Source organism: Psammomys obesus, unplaced genomic scaffold, assembly GCF_907164565.1.
Source record: "Psammomys obesus unplaced genomic scaffold, mPsaObe1.curated_primary_1811, whole genome shotgun sequence".
Classification (NCBI taxonomy): Eukaryota; Metazoa; Chordata; class Mammalia; order Rodentia; family Muridae; genus Psammomys; species Psammomys obesus.
Genome location: NW_026586662.1, coordinates 5069398 through 5086934, shown reverse-complemented (window position 1 = coordinate 5086934; position 17537 = coordinate 5069398). Strand labels below are relative to the sequence as shown.

At 42.5% G+C, this 17537-nt stretch overlaps 1 protein-coding gene across 5 annotated transcripts in view; it reads right to left on the bottom strand.

Moving 5' to 3' along the window:
• Positions 1-2380: 2380 nt before the first annotated feature.
• The window catches only part of Hmgn3 (high mobility group nucleosomal binding domain 3), a 37570-nt gene continuing 22413 nt past the window's right edge, over positions 2381-17537 (bottom strand). Inside the window, exons 2-7 of one of the 5 annotated variants that reach the window (XR_008719579.1) lie at positions 14012-14062; positions 8333-8362; positions 4688-4738; positions 3412-3525; positions 2952-3290; positions 2805-2863 (exon numbers count right to left, since the gene is read on the bottom strand). Coding sequence is in view for 4 of the 5 variants with exons in the window: in XM_055602541.1 (XP_055458516.1) it covers positions 3156-3290; positions 3412-3525; positions 4688-4738; positions 8333-8362; positions 14012-14062 (381 nt within the window). In the remaining variant the exon portion in view is untranslated. Of the gene's footprint in view, positions 3291-3411; positions 3526-4687; positions 4739-8332; positions 8363-14011; positions 14063-17537 lie in introns of all 5 variants that reach the window. The other 4 variants (XM_055602541.1, XM_055602543.1, XM_055602545.1 and 1 more) reach the window with 4 other exon arrangements.

The following is a 17537-nucleotide window of genomic DNA, read 5'->3' as shown; positions in this document are numbered from 1 at the left end:
CCATTTGACATCTTTTCAAATTTATTATTTAATGTTACTCCGGAGTGTTTACCTATTGTTAGATCCTCATATACGAGCTGCCTCAGCACAGAACAAGTGACTGGGAATTTCAGGGCTGTGCACCTCCAAATGCCACTCTAAACTCCAATGGAGTCCACGGGGCAACCTCCAGGAAGAGCTGCTCACGATTGTGTATGTAATTCTACTCAACTGCACTGGGCACTGTTTGGCTCGGTCATTAAAGATCCACAGAGCTGCTGCCATTTCAAGCATATTGACACATAAGCATCCAGGCGAAGGAGGAGAAGGAGGAGGAAGAGGAGGAGAAGAAGAACTCGTTTCTAAAGTGTATCAACTAGCCTAAGGAGTGGTAGTGGGCAGTGAGGAGGCATTCCCACGCATGGCATGTGGCCCCAGCCAGTGGGTCCTTCCTGTGGCACAGTGTACGTGAGTCTTCAGGTGCTAGGGAACCAATCTGTGGCTCTGAAGCTCATCTGGCACCTGTCAGCCCCACAGCGTTCACAGAAGTTGTGACTGAGGAGGTGGGTGAGCATGCCCACACACTCAGATATACCATTGGTGATTATTGTGAGTGATGACGTGGAACACACCAACGTCCCAACAGATAGACAGAAGTGAAATTTCCACAAGTGAGTTGAATGCATATTAAGCATCAAAAAGTTAAAATTAAAACAGTAGAGGGTTAATTTTCATTTACTAGATTGGACAACGTGAGAGGCTGGCAAAGCTAAGAGTGATGGCATTCATATGCTGTTGGCAGCAGTGGAAATTAGTGTCATTTTTTGGCAATAGTCAAAAACGCCAAATGTATATTTTCTTTGATTTAAACACTCTGTGTCTAGGGCATTATTGTACACACACACACGCTTACAACCTTAGAAACAGAGCCGGAGATATCTCTCTTCAATTACAACTCTACTAGCGAAATAAATTAAAACCTAGTAAGAGTCCCACTTTTATAAACAACAATAAATATCACAAATGCCCAGTGATGGCCTCTGCAACATGGAAACAAGGAAAGAATAACACACATTCACTTTTCCATGGATTATTGTAGTGCCTAATATTTTTTTTAAAAAAAATCATCTGTATCACCCTATACTTCTTAAAAAGTGAATTTATGGGCATTCTAGTCCAGTTCTGCATTGGACGCTGGCCAGTGAAGTGCCTCAGTTCTGCATTAACAGAATGTTGAACATACTTTTTGTGAAGTATACCACGGGGTAGCAGATGTTTTTCCCTGAGGGGAAAAGCAGCTTTCAGCACAACCCAAACCCATTAATTAAGGCATGCTTTACAACAGTAAGTCAAGGAATACCAGATACGAGACTATCCTTAACAGACTGTTGGTACTAACGACAGATTTAGGACAGCGACACAAGCTTAGGTGCCTAACCCAAAATGTATGCTGGAAGAGAGGCCTTGCTTTGTGGACATGGACGGTCTTGAGGACCAACAGCCCCTGTTCACACATCACTGAGCAATGTGGCCACGACTTTCCATCTTACAAGATGTTTCCATTCAAGCAGAACCCTGCGCGTTCTGGGGGTAGGGGCTCCCATTTGGGGACCATGAACAGTCAGCTACATTTAGAATCACTCTTTTGTTCCTGACGCTGCTACGCCCTCTCACAGACAGAAAGACATTATTTCAAAATCAGTGAAGTTAAGCCTGGGTTCTTCCCTTCCCGTGATGTCACACACTCCCGTTTCTTCACCTACAAAGGAACCCTAAGAACATCCTGGCCATTGTTCCTCTCAGGCTGACACAGGCATTCACAGCCCTGATGTCCACACAAACGTGAAAGCACTTTCATACAAATCCGGCCTGGTGCTATTCTGAAAGTGGTAGGCATTAAAAGATGAGCCCGGATTTATCCTAGTTATTTATTTATCTATTTATTTATTTATGACAAGGTCTCACTATGCAGCTGTGAGTGGCCTGGGACTAGCTAAGTAAAGCAGGTTGGCCTCAAGCTCACAGAGATCCACCTGTTTCTCCCTCTCAAGGGCTACCCTACCCAGCTTGTTTTTATTTATATATTTACTTAAGTTATGGTTTAGCAGAATCCTATCTTGTTCTTAAGGACTTTTAAAATGTCAGCATTATATTAAGGTCTATTATACATGACATCTGTACCGGCCATGCCTGTTACAAAGCGAGGTAGATGAAATTCTTCTAACTTAGCTGCCATACGTGTTTTATTAAGATAATAATGTTAATAGTCCAGAAAATTATGAGACAGTGCTGTCTGACTTCTTAGAGATAACGTCATGGTACCAACTGTGGATAGGTTTTTACATTGTCTGCATTAATCAAATGAATCACTTTCTAAATTTAGTAAAGACACAAACAAGTATTTTGCAGACAAGAAAACGTCTTTATTTTAAACCACAAATAGTCAGCAGGTGGCTACAACTATCCATATTTCATTAAAATCACATAAAACCTAGGCACAAAAGCACCACTGATTATTGCTCTAGAAAAATTGCATGAAAAATTCAAATATGCACAGTAAAAACACCACAGTATGCACAGGACTAAAATTTTAAAGCAAAGGCATAAAATGCTGAATCCATTTTACACGCAGCTTCTGATATTAAATTGCTATTTATTTTACTTGAGGATGATGGAAATTTCCAAAAAACATCACCATAAGAGGATAAAATGTCCATCTTCATATATATTTTATGCCAACTAATGGAGTCCTAAAAAATTAGCATTTACAAAATACTTGGTAAAAATAGCTTTTAAAAGTTGTCCCAAGAGGTACGTGAAATCAACCCCAGTTTTCCATGAGAAGTCATTCTCCCTCCTTATCTATAGATTCAGTTCTCTGTGCCTGTGAAGGAAAGAAGAAAATAAAACCACATATAGTTACCAGTAGAACAAGAACAACCGGAGGAGAGTCCGCCCACCAAGAAACACACTTTTGAGCATTTGGCCTCTTGTTTTCCTTCCAGGTCTACTTCGAGACACACTTCAACTCTGGGTGGAAAACAGACAAGGCAGGAATGCATTATGCCAACACTTCCGCTGTGGCGTTCATTGCTTTCTGCTACTCAAACAACCGCAGAAGCCTTACCTGAGGGCTCCAGTGTGCACACTAAGAAACAGCACGCTACTACCTGAGTCTAGCCACTGCAAACATGCAGAATGTCTACTGTACCCTTAACTCTCACTGTTTCAATCTGCCCCTTTACTGACAGCGTGCTGGGTGGGGGGCTCCTGCAGGCTGAGACATAAACAGTTGAACGAGAGATGTGGATCTGCAATAACATTACAGGCAATAAAGAGAGACATTAGGAGCGAGCTGTCGAGAGCCGAAGGACTGAGCAATTTCTTTTTAAGACACCGATTCTGTCAGTGGGAGGTGGCCGTGGAAAGTACCTCTTCCGCTTTAGTGTCACCATTTGCAGATGGTGCAGTACCTTCCTTTCCAGCTTCCTGCTTCTCTTCCTTCTTCCCCTTAGCCCCTCTGCTAATCTTTGTTCCAGGTTCTTTCTAACGGATCAAAGCACAGGGAAACAGAACGTGTTAGATGCAGACCGATGGTATCGAACTTCAAGGAGACCCTGCTGGAACCCACCCAGATAAGGGGATGCCTACCTCGGGTGGCCTTAGCGGAAAGTGGGAACCCAACTTTGCTGTTTCACCTCAACTACACTGTAGCTCCGTGACACTCTAACAGGCTGCTTGCAGAGCCCACCAGCACTTCTATTCTGTGGGAACATTTGTAACTGGCCCAGGTATCACTCCAGGGACATTTCTACGATGAGTGGTTTTACTGTGGAGAGAGCAGCCATAGGGCCTGGTACAAGGGGAAAAGCCTAGGGGAAAAAAACCCATCCACCAGGGGCCATAGCTCTTACTGTCGCTCTCCAGTGTGAACAGTCATGTGGAGCCACAAATCTTACACAACCAGGAAGGTATGATAAAGAAAGGCCCAGATGAAGAAATGCTGCTAATCTTACGACTGTGCCACAGTGCTGTGCTCCTCTTTAGAAAACTGTATTCACTACTACACACAAGCTCAGACAGTTTGGGTGCTCTGAGGGGTCCAGTCCAGGACAGTCACTGTGGCTAAATTCAGCGGTATCAATGCACTTCGGTTTTCCTCATTTGCTAAACAGGATATTCATATCTATTTCAGTAGAGCAGACTGAGCTAAGGGTGACTAAGCGAAGCCCAGAAGGTTTCTCGGGGTGTCAGGCTAACGTTCACTACTTGCTAGAGTAAACGATCATCCTTTTTTTTGCTAGTCACAGAACGGCCATCTACCAGATGTGATGCCCTCCTCTGACACGTGGTACTGGTGGTAGTGGTGGCATCCAGGGCCAGGTCTAACTCCACCAGACCCCCATGTGACTGACTGACTGCATGTTCCGAGGCAGCTGCTAGGCCCCTTCTCACACAGGGCTGTTCGGAGCACCTAGCTGTGCTTCCTGAACCTCACTAACCAAATGGAAAACATGCTCCTGCTAACGTGTGCAATGGCGCTGCGTGTTTTTGAGAAAAGCCCACAGTGATGAGGATGACTTTCTGGTCTGTACATTTTAGCCTGGCTCATTAAACAGGCTCTCTCCTCAGATGATTTTTAGGCATGGAGTTATAATTAATTCACTGTTTAGAAGGACAAGGGAAGCAAGAGAGGAATGCCTCTTACCTTAGCAGATGTTTTTCTTGGTTTAGGCTCGGGTTTTGGTGGCACAGGTTTCTGCAAAAAAGAATTTAAATCAAACAAATACTGAAACTGATGCCATCAGCACGAAAAAGAAGTGAGATGGGGCTGAAACAATAACCATTCGTTCTGGCTGTGGCTCTGTCCATTTCAAACTGGTCCTTTCAGTATCGGGTACTATTTTCATGCAAGTGACGGGCAGATGAGAAGGAAAAGCTGACTCATCAGGCTCTAGTCCAGTAAAGCTCTCCAGGGCAGGTTTAAGTTTTTCTTTCTGATATCTCTGTACTTCTGTTTTTCATGACGCCACAGCAAGAGGAGAGACTCCGACCCTCGTCTAAATGGCTTGATGAATTCACTCTTAGTGGCCTGCCCAACAGACTAGAAATTAGAGCATATCACAAAGTCCACCTTCCATCGGTCACCAAGGCTGAGGCTGGTTAAGTTCTTCAGAGCCATAACCAAATACCTCCCCATGACACAGATTTCAGGCTCTGTAGCCGAGCCTCTTCCTGTTTCATCCCCTTCAATGCCAATGTAAGATAAAAATCTAACACAAGACTCTCGGCTCATTTGTGTCTAGAGCTTTTTATTAAGAGTATAACTATGGTGACCTGTCTGGCTATTAAAAGTTAACATTTTTCTCTGTGAATATTTTAGGTCAGATATTTCTCTAATAAAGGTTTAAAATGTATACATCTCTCTGAGCACTAAAGGACTGTTTTAAAAATAGAAATCACTGTCCCAGGGTGTTCCCTTTGAAGAAAAAATATGCCTTTCCCTCTAGTATCTGTAAAAGATTTAGGGTTCATATTGAATATACTCGTTATGTGTACGGTATAATTGGAGACAGTTCCGTTCCAAAGGACCAGCTGTTAGGGAAAAAAAGCTAGATGTGGTGCCTCACCCTGGAAACCCCAGCACTCAGACACTGGGGCAGGAGATGGCTGCCGGTTTGAGGCCAGCCTCAGAGTAGGACAATCTCAAAAAACTAAAAAGGAGGGCAGTGACATAGTTCAGTGGGCAAAGGTACTTGCTGCCAAGCCTGATAACCTGAGTTCTATCCCTGGGGCACACATGATAGAAAGAGAGAACTGACTCCTGCATGTTATCCTCTGACCCCTCACACACAAGTAAATACATGTAACAACAACATATATATTTTTTTAAAAAAGAAAAAGAGGTCCTTCTGAATGAGGATTGAGCATCTCCCCTAGGGTCTTCCTTGTGGTTTAGCTTCTTCAGGAGGACAGATTTCAGTATGTTTATCCTGTATTATATGGCTAATATCCACTTATCAGTGAGTATATACCATGTGTGTCTTTCTGCTTCTGGGATACCTCACTCAGGATGATCTTTCCTAGTTCCCACCATTTGCCTGTGAATTTCATGATTTCCTTGTTTTTAATAGCTGAGTAGTATTCCATGGTGTAAATGTACCACAATTTCTATATCCATTCCTCAGTTGAGCGACATCTAGGTTGTTTCCAGCTTCTGGCTATTATGAATAGAGCTGCTATGAAGATGGTTGAGCAAATGTCCTTGTGTACTTGAACATATTTTGGATATATGCCTAGGACATTGGAAGCAGGAGAAGACAGGGAACAGTGTAGGAGCCTACCACTGAAAGACTCTACAGATCGGGGTAGCAAAGCAGATGCCAAGACTCATAGTCAAACTTTGGGCATAATGCAGGGAATATTATGAAAGAAAGGAGAGACAGAAAGACCTGGAGGGGACAAGAACTCCAAAAGGAAACCAACAGAGCCATAAAAACTGAGCCCTGGGAGCCCTGAAAAGAATGATACCCCAACCAAGGACAATGCATGGAGAGGACCTAAAATCCTGGTTCAGATGTAGCCCATAGACTCAGTCTCTAAGTGGGGTCCCTAGTAAGGGGAGCAGGGACTTTCTCTGACATAAACTCAGTGGCAGGCTCTCTGATCACCTCCCCCTGGGAGGTGCAGCCTTGCCAGGCCACAGAGGAAGACAATGCAACCACACCTGATGAGTCCTGATAGGCTAGGGTCAGATAGAAGGGGAGGAGGATCTCCCCTACCAGTGGACTAGGGGAGAGGCATGGGGGGGGCAGAGGGAGGGAGGGTCAGATGTGAGGAGAAGAAGGAGGAGGCCATAGCCAGGATACAAACTGAATAAATTGCAATAAATGATAATAAGAAAAAAAGAAAAAAAGGAAAAAGAAGTGATCTTTAAAATAGTTTTTTTTGAAAGTGTTGAGCTTATAAAACAGGAAAAATTTTATAAGTGTTGTTACCTTTCTAAAGCTTTAGTCTGCTTCCCAAATACAGAAGCTTTTGTGCTCCTACATCTTCCTAACTTTAGACTTTGTTACTGTAAGTTTTGACAGGTCAGTATCAAAATAGTACTAAGAAACTAACATTGTGTGTGTGTGTGTGTGAGAGAGAGAGCACGCAAAGTCCATGTTAGATGTTTTCCTCAACCAATCTCTACTTTATATTTTGAGTCACTGCCCCTCATTGAGCTGGAGTTCACTGTCGGGCTAGACTGGCTGAGCAGCTCGCTTCAGGGATCCTCTTGCCTCTGCTTTCCAGTGCCGAGATGCACAGGTACACACTGGCCCTTTAAGTGGGTGCTGGGAAACCAAAAACCCAGTGACTGTCTCCCCAGCTCTCCGAGGTGGTTCATAGTCTGGAACAACACTGCTGGCTTCAGGCTGTGTTGGCCCCACAGGCCATGATCTTATAATGCTGGTTGCTGGTGCTCAGGAAAACCCTCTTTAAATTTTTGGGTTTTCTTTGACTGTTGAGGGTTATTCCGCTAACTGGCTTGAGATCTGTAACAGACCTTTAGTCTTTCTGGTGACTGATCCTGACACTGTGGACTCCTAAGTGGTGGTAGCATCCACTTCCTCATACGTTTCGGCAGTGCCTGTGACCTTCAGTGTGGGGATGGTTCACTGCCAGTGAACCTTTTCCATTTTTTAATTTTTTTTAAAGAAGATAGCTCAGACTACAGGAATTTGGTACAAAATCCTCTAGAAATTCAGACAGGTTGGTCTGTTTGTACTGGATAAGCAAACTACAGGGAGGAGCATAAGAGGGAGAGAGCAGCTCATACAGGCCGGCTCTGAGCTGGAGCACAGGCTCAGCCTAGTGCTATTCTAATTCTCTCCCTGGGCATGGCCTGCTGACAGAGGCTCCAGGAGACAAAGTAAAAGCGCCACTCTTTCAAAGACTTCCCAGGGCTGGAATGCGGCTAAAGTGTATCAATTAGTCGGCTTCAGGAACATTCTGATCCAGGGAGAAAGTGCTCAACAGGATGGGCAGAGAGTGCATTCTGGATCCATTTTGACATTAACACCTGTAGAATTTTGAGACCGGGATTTGCTTACTGTACTTTGTCTCAGGGATTCAGCAGTTCCAATCTGCATGGGTTTTATATACTTGATAACAGACCTGGCCACTGTTTTTCACTGACATGGATAATCAAGGGAATTTCTTGGCAACGTGGGTCCAATTTGCTGGAAACAGACCCCAAGTACTTTCCAAAAGGAAGAAACTCAAGGAAAACACCAGCTAATCAGCCTTCTGCTTTAGACAAGGGGACACACATTCCTAAGGCGCTCCAACAGGGGTTCCGAGGACTTACCGCTGACAATCGGGCTGACCGTCTTGTGGGCTACAAAAAAAAAAAAAAAAGAAAAAAGAAAACAATAATAGGGAATTTTTTTTTTTGGTAATTATGAACATTGAGGCTGGTTTTAAAAATTCACTCTTGATATATTCCACTTTGTTGAAAGACTAAAATGTATGACACCCAACATCCTCTACAGGTTAGCTCAATGAAACATGCCCAGTCCACTGGGCACTCCAGAGAAAGTGTTACCACAGGATCCAGGTTCACCTTTCATCAACTGGCTTTTCCCAGTTCAGGGCGCTGGGAAAGGAGAGAAGAGAGGAATCCTGGCTCCACTCTAAACCACAAAACGCTTCTTTCGTGATGAACTGACATCAGAACATTGAGGTACTTTAAAATGTGGTCTCTTCAAAATGGAACCAAAATCTTTAAGCTAGTAAGAGAGTTAAGCAGCTACACAGAAATCACTGTGGTACTTTCCCATCTCCGCTATGCTGGGAAAACAATGACTGGAAATCTTACACAGGTAAGAAAGGTGTTTGTCTGTCTGTTTGTTTTTGTTGTTGTTGTTTTTCTCAAACCCAGAACAAAATAAAAAAATTTTCTACTAAAACCAGGTTTTACTAATCTGTTAGTTTTAAAAGCTTAGAAAATTGATTAGATATATATTAACTAAATTTAGTTTTAGTGTTTTGTTTAGAAAATCTTTTTGGGTTTGTGTGAGTTAATAGCTGATGGCACCCTAAAGAAAATACAAGCTATCATCACAAGCACCCAGCTCACACGCTTGACACTACTACCCAGGAGAACCTACCTCTTCTGGGTGAAGGGATTTAACTTTCTAACACTAAAATTGGTTTCCTGTGCAGGTTTTGCTTCATATTTTCTGTTCATTCTGTTCATCGCTTCTCTGTCTCTGATAGAACACCAGATACTGCCAAACACTTCTAAGAGCATTTGCTGAATAAATGAATTCAAGCTTTTCCCTGACTCACATTGGTTTATGAAGACTCTGACTCATTATGATAGTTTAAATGCTTCAAATAATTTTTCTTTAAGTGGGTCAGCAAAAGTGGTCAGTGGGAACTTGTGTCATGATTGAGAAGAATTGGAGAAATTCTTGAATCGGTGCTGAAGTCAACCTAGGTCAGTAGGTCAGGTCATACTGGAAGAAATGGTTCCTGACATCACTGTGTCTAAAAACTTTCTTGCCGAAAGTCTCAAGAGGAGCTAAACTCATCTTTCTTTAAATCACAGAAGAAAATGAAGGGCCAGAGCCTCCATGAATAATTTTAACCTTGGGGTCTCAGGGAATGATCAGAGCTGGACTGAAGTCCAGCTAACAGAATGAACACAGAATAGGAGCCATGCAGGTTAAGCTGTTAGCTGGGACACAGTCATCACCCAGAATAGGACGTAACAGTCAGCACACAGCTTGAGGGACAACTTTGGTCAGAAAAGAAAAACACATGAGGGATTCCTCACAGGAGGCACCAAAGTGCTTGCTAGGATTCTCTTGGGTGCAATTGAGACTTCGCACCCACAAACCCCATGGAGACAGGACCCAAGGCCTGCGATGCCTTTCTCAGGATGGTCAACCACACTGAGTATTGCTGAAGAAAAGACAACATTCCCACTTAAGCTGTACAAAGCATATGTGCCCCAGGCTTCTTCAACATGGTTTCTGAATATAGAAGAGCAGAAGGGTATCCCCTCGTTACTATAGAGCTCAGCTCTGAAGTTTCTGTGCAGCCTCAAAACGTACTTCCCCCACCTAACAAGTACAGCAGGCCAAACAACCCCGTCCATGGGACAGAGTGGCAGCCCCCTGGTTGAAGAGGAACAAACAAACCAGACCCAAATCAAATCCCTTCCTGCTTGGCTGTCAATCTACAAGCATTCTGCTGGCCTTCACTTCACCAGTCACTTCAGTCTCCTACCCCAGAGGGCCATCTTTTTGTACCTCAGTATTGCCAGTGCCTAGCAGGGGTCCTTAGTAAGTGCTGAGGCAAATGAAAGATGCAAGCTCCAGAAAACCATAGATTCATTTACGGAAAGGAGCCAACTTCGTTAGCCATTATGCGTAACTGTCCATTACCCAACCAGTTGCTGTTGGCAAAATTTTATTAAAGAGAGGTTAAAAAAAACAAACCCAAACCAAACCAAACCAAAACAAAACAACAAAATACAAAACAAACCATGAGAAGGATTTCCCAACTGCACAACCTTTCTTCTCCATGCCAACACCTGAACACCCGGAAGAGGCTTTGCCCATGACGACACACTCATCAGAGTGCTGCTCTACAGGGCTGGCCTCCAGCTGACTGAGCCCCTCACTTAATTTAGGTTCTGAATAAGTGTTCCAAAAGAAAAGCTTGGGAAATTGAAACCACACAGTCTCTATGGGCTATCTAACCCAGCCAGACTTTAAAAAGTAGATGATTTACCATAAAATCATTTTATGACTTCCTACCTAAAATTTACCAGCTCTTCTGTGTCATAAAAAAAAAAAAAAAGACTTTTTAAAACTTCCTTTCCAGTAATCACCATGGGGGATTTTCTTTTTTTCACTGCAGTGAAGGCTGAGACTAACCTTTCACTCAGTCAGCAGTATCGCTTACATGCAAGTGTGGATGCCTTCCTGGAAAGTTCCATCAGCTTCCAGGGCCTTAACATCTATAAATGACTGGACTAAATTTATTGGCTATGAAACAGACTAGGCTGCTATTTATTTCCCTTTAAAACATTTAAAGCATTTGAAATATTCATTTGAGGCTCAGCCTCACCTGGTAAAACTGGGCAGGGGGCCTGTCACGGAATTTCTCTTAATTTGTTGATTAAGTAAGGAGTCATGGGAAAATTGGTTGAAGGAATGACTCTCAGGTAGGGACTGAAGGGTTTTAGGATGCCAGGTCACTGTACCTTATGTCACTGGAGACACAAGAGCTACCCAAGAAGCACTATTGATTGGCTGAATGCCCCCATCTGAAAGATCCGGGGTCTATTTCAACATCTTGCAAATGCAGCACGCACATTTACTCTCACCGAGTTCAAAAGGAGAGGGAGATCCAAGTAGAACCACTGGCCTCTGCCGATGATTGCCTCAAACTTATTTTCACAAGGCGGTCCTTTGCTTCTGAGCCCCAGCATGCTCTTTTAAAGCAAACCTTAAAAGTCAAGTTGCTTTTGATTCTCAAAAACAAAACAAGCGAGAAGTTCAGGAGCAGCCTCCTTTTCAAAACTGGGAGTCAGAGAAAGACAGAAGGACAGCCTTGGCTGGGCAATGGAGAAGATCAAAGCAGGAACTGGGTCGCTCAACTGAAGCACCGCACAAAGGCTGGGTGGCGGAGGAGGACTGGGGGTCGGGGGCCTCAGGTGTCTTTCCTGGTTCTGCTAATTACAAGTTGGGACATTTGGAGAAAATTGTATTATTTCTCTAAGAACCCTTCTCCTTGAACTAAAATAGGGATCATTGCTTCCGCCCATCTTCTATCAAAACCAGTACCGCTCTGACAGAACCTTAGCCACACTCTCTGTTTTTTTTTTTTTTTTTTTTTTTTTTAAATAGCAAATGTCCTATTATTTTACTTTACTCTCTCTTCCTCACTAAAGTGAGGCTTTAGGAAAGCAAAGTTTCTCTGGTTTTCGCCGTGGGACTCACAGGGCCTGGACCAGTGCTGGGAGCATTTATAGGTACTCATACATTTTTTATAAGGAATGCTTCTTGAGAAAGGCTGCAGCACAGTGGTAAGGCTGAGCATGGATGTACACACAGGATGCTGGGTCCCATCTCTCCCACCTCAAGGAGGGAAAGAGAGAAAGGGATGCTTCTTAGGGTTATTGAACGGATCAGATACAAGAATGGAGATGGACGGCTTTGTAAGTAAGAGGGTAATGATCATGGTGTTTAGGTTTTTTTTTTTTTTTTTTTTTTTACTGTCCAGGTCTCCTAAAGGTCAGGCTCCAAATACCACAGCCATGGTGGGAAATCTTCAAAAGAAGAGCCCCCTTTGTAACTGGTGTCTGCTCATACTGATTGACATACAGAATGGTATGACTGGAAAATTCAGTTTGAACTGAATTTCAATTCACTGGGGGAGGAAAAAAAAAAGATCAATCAGTGTTCTTCTGGCAGTTCTGAGCACTGGTCAACACTCAAGCTAACCGCTGACCTTTTACTTTCAAATGACTGTGCTAATGTCCTGAAGACATGTGGTGAGTTTTAATCTGGCCTTGGCTTGAGTGACAGGTTAAAAAACAGAAAAACATTGTCTACAAAATACTTTTGTTAGGACTAACATAAAAGCATACAATGTAAAATGGAAAGCAACAAACCAGGAAAACACAATGCATGAAAATCCTTGGGCTAACTAACATAGGTAAGTTACATACACAAAACTCGTGTTTATGTTTTATATGTGCCCAGCCAGCAGGATTTGCTTCTGGCATAGAAGGTCTAGGAAGGCTTTCTGCAGTCATGTGTCTCCTCTGAACAATGGCTTTAAGGCTTTCTGGTTGATCAAGGGAAATGTCAACCCTCTGAGAGAAACCCAAGTGCTGTGTGTGTATGTGTGTGTGTGTGTAGTACCTAAATCCAAAAACATTGAGGTTACACTTCACCAGCTGTTCTAAAAACTATGTTTTGTCATTTTCTAAGTGTTTACTTTTTTTTTTTTTGTTAGCTCTAGCATGTGTGTGGTGTCTTGACTGCAGAGTTCTGATTTCATGATTATCTCCAACAGTTCATTGTTGGTGTGTGGATGACAAGGGCAGGTGGTTTTGTTTTCACATTACGTCTTTACAGCTTCTGTTAAAGATTTTTCCTTGGCAGAATGAATTTCCGCACACAAAGCTTCTGCAGGGGTTTGGGTATCATGACAAATTCCTCTGAATTATTAACCATGATATGAATCACCCCATCAAAGGATCTGTAACTGGATATTGTTTTTGCTCTCTTGTGACCCCTTTTAGTTTATAAGTTCAAGTGTAAGAGCTGAAGTTTCCCACACGCTGAAAAGCTCTATGCAAAAGGAAATAGCTGTCATCATGCATACATCTCACTTCTGACTTTTTAAGACATCTTCTTTAGTGTCTCCATCAAGGGTCAGACACAAGCATGTCTTCCAAATTCTTAACTCTTTTCCAGGTGTCTATTTTTTTTTTTAAACACAAAGCATCTTTGAGTCACAGACTAATTATCTGAATAACTTAAGAATTTTCCTAATTAAAAAAAAGCTCTAGTATTTTTTGATGTATTATGAAACTTTCCATGGTTTTGTCTTTAGAGATGAAGCCTCCTAGGTAAATACTCAGAATCAAAAAAGGAATTCATAATTCACTCATTGGAGCAGAAAATTTATGAAATCAACAACCTTTCATTTTCTTGTTATGAAAAGCGGGCTCTGTTCTCCTTGATGAATTTACCTATTATCTTGTTCTCTGCCCAGAAGGAATTCTCAATACCCACTTTGACAGACAGCAGGACCAACAGGCGGAAACACAAACAATGTTGAAAAATAGCTCATCAACGTACTCAATGAAACATGCCTAAGCCAAGTGGAACTACACGCAGACTCTTACCTCTGGCTTTTAGCCTCAGTGGACTCGTTTGCCATGGCATTCCCCCACAAGCAGAAAACAAGAAACATTTGAATGCTAAAACTTACGAAGGGATGTCAAAGGCAGGCTTACCTCCTGTTTAGTTAGTTTGGTTCCATCTTTGCCCTCTGTATTCTCCAGAGACTAGAAAGAAAACATTTCAGTAAATTGTATTTAAACTTGAAATCACATAGAAATTATTAAAATATGCAGAGATAATGTGACTCCTAGGACCAGATAAAACGGCATATTGTTTTCAGGGTAAATTAAGTTTATTAAGTATGTATTTTCAGGCCATGTACAGTGTGTGTGTATGTGTGTTTGCATGTGTACCCCCCTTTGTGTACATACACGACAGCCAGAGGGCAACAGTGGGACTTGTCCTCTATTGATTTCCACATTTGCTGTGAGACAGTGTCCCTCAGTGAACTCAGAACAAGTTGGCTTTATGAGACTGGTTACCTAACAAGCTTCTGGGATTGCCTCTTTCTGGACCCAAGCTGGGATTACAAACACATGCAGCAGTGTCTGGCTTTTATGTAGGTGCTGGCAATCCACACACAAGTCTTCGTATTGTTATAATAAGCACTACATCCACTTACCTATCTCCCTAGCCCCAAGGTGCATATTTTACACACACACAGACACACACACAGACACACACACACACACACACACACACAGACACTTTAGTTGTCTAACTGTCCTACTTTTAAAATTGTAGGTATGCGAACATTCATGCTGGTACCCAAGGCAGCCCCTGAAGGCAGAGTTCCAGGAAGTTGTGAAGCCACCCATGAGTGCAGACAGGAGTGCCAGGAATTAAACTCTGGTCCTCTGGAAAAAGAGCAAGAGCTTGCAACTGTTGAGCCATCCCTCTACCTCCTAGCCTCCTTTTAAAACAGACATGGGAAAAGGACTGCTTTGCAACCTTCTTTGCAATGTACATGCACTTTAAGCACCTTTCATTTGTGAGAGTCCAGGTCTCATCAGTCAGTGGTGGGGAGTATAACCTGGAATCTACCATCTTGTTTACATCCTTATTCAAGTTCAGAAAGGAGGAAAGTAGAATGAAGGTACCATGAAGGGAAAGATGGGAAAAATGAGGGGTAGAAATTTACTGGGATGGACAGATAGCAATACAGAAGGAAAGAGGGTTGAGGAGTAAGTAACACTAAGAACATTTTAAAAAGCAACAGGGAAACATATTATTTTATGTTTACTTAAACATACAGGTATTATATACGTGTATGTACACACACACATGACATTACTTGAAAGCAATAATACCCTCATCACATGCTATTGAAGAAAAGTCCCAGTTCCAGGTATGGGGAAAATTCCCCTTTGAGTTATTAGTCAAGAGAGGCCAAGAGACTCCCAAAACAGTAGAGCCTATTGCCAGTGCCCTTGATTGTGTTCCAGGACTTGAAGGTAAGATCTGCTGAACACATCACATATTTCAGGCATAGTCCTGGAAGGATTCTTTCTGGAACAGACCTGGAACCTTCTCCCTGAGAACTAGATCCTATAGGACATAATGGTACTAGGCAAGCTGTCAAGGGTGAAAAACAATCATGGTCCTAAGCCTCTGTGACATCTAGGACCTACAGCAATGACCAGCATGACAAGATATCAAAAAAGGTGCAATAGTGGCACTCATACATATCTTGGTAGCAACCAACAGCTGCCCAGTTGGACTTAAGCCCGATTTAACAGAAAGAAAATCATGCCTGGTACTGGGAACCCATGGTTAGCAAGGTTATGGATCATACAGGAGAAGATACTGCCACTTTTATAAATCGGTATCATTTCTAACTATATTCTAAATACTTATCTTTTCACCCAGAAAAGTGTAGTTCTCAACCCTTATCAAAGCAACTGGCTTCCGAAGCAGATGGAGCCCTTTTTAGCAACAACTGGTCAAAATGCGGAGATTAACTGACTGGTCAGACGTGTCAACCAGCTGATACATCTACAACCTCTATACCCAAACCTGTGGAAGAGAAGGTAAGAAGACTGTAAAAGCCTGAAGACCAAGACGTCTGTTACACGACAGTTGCTCTGTATATGACAAGGAAGCTGCACCCATGGAATATCAACAGCACAGTTGCCTACAGAAGATGGCAACTCTAGTCAGCATGCCAACATGGATGAAAGAGACCACATAAGCCCTCCCCCTCCTCTGATAACGAGCTATAGGTAATTAATGGCTGCTAAAAGACAGGAGATTCATTCCTTCATCCCCAGGGTTAAACACCTTGGTAGGTTTTTAAATACCTAAACACATTATACACGTGAGCAATACTAAATGAAATTGGCAGGTTGTATTTATATACATATGCATTTTATATATGCGTAAAATATATACACATATACATGTATATGTATATATATATATACATATAATACATATGTGGATATAGATATAAAATAATGAGACCATAAATTTGAGAGGGAATGGGGAAGACACAAAGTTGGAGGGGGCAAGGAAGGGACAGAAATTATGTAAATATAGTACTTGTGTATGAAGTTCTCAAAGAAAATAATAACAAAAAGGAGTCAGGATGCTCAGCAAAGCCCTGGTCAGTCACAGAAGATATTCTCATCCTATATTCGCTGTGCTTTTGGTCTCCAGACTACATCTTGACACGTTCTGGTAACTTTATCTGTTATTTTTCCATCATCAGGTCCAGCAGCTTTACGGCAATCCTAGCCTCAGCATGATGGGCAGGTGCCCTGGTGTTCCCAATTAATTTGTTTTCAGATTTTAATCCACTGGACACTCCCATGACAGTTCAAACCTGGGCATCCACATCAGCGCCTCACAACTTCCTTTAATTCCACTTCCAGGATCTGAAACTCCTTCCTGACCTCCCTGGGCATCTTCGTAAAGTTGCCCAGGGACGTGCACACAGGGAGACATAAACAAAATAACGCAGATCTTAAAGACAAAAAAAGATAATTGGAAAACTAGACAAACTTAACATACTGCACAACTATGTAAAGCTAGGAGGTAAAGACTCTGGCACAAATCAGTGGCCAAGATGACTTAGGAAATACACGACCATTAGGGAATACACACATGGGGTTGGTGAGATGGAGCAGTGGGCGAAGAATACTCGTCACACAAACCTGACAATTGGAGTAGGATTTCCCGAACCTACAGTGAAGAGAGAACCACGTCCTGAGAGCCATTCCCTCACCTCTACACAAACACCACGGCACACACGCATGCACATACACACACACACACATACACGCAAGTAATACATAAAATAAAAACTAAAGAAAAAACCCACAGAAAGAGCAAACTGGCATTTATCACCATGTTTGGCTTAGCGTGCGCGCACACACGCGCGCGCGCGCGCGCACACACACACACACACACACAAACACACACACCCTGCTATATTCATGCCTCATCTGATAAAATGAGAACAAAATTAATGAGATCATACAGCCCCCTGCTTAGTGGGTGTTGTCACACTGTAAATCAACATAAGCTTCTCACAGAGAAACCTGGAAAAAGCTTGGAGAACTAACAAGGTGCTGACCCAGTAATTCTTTGTTATATATATATATATATATATATATATATATATATATATATATATAT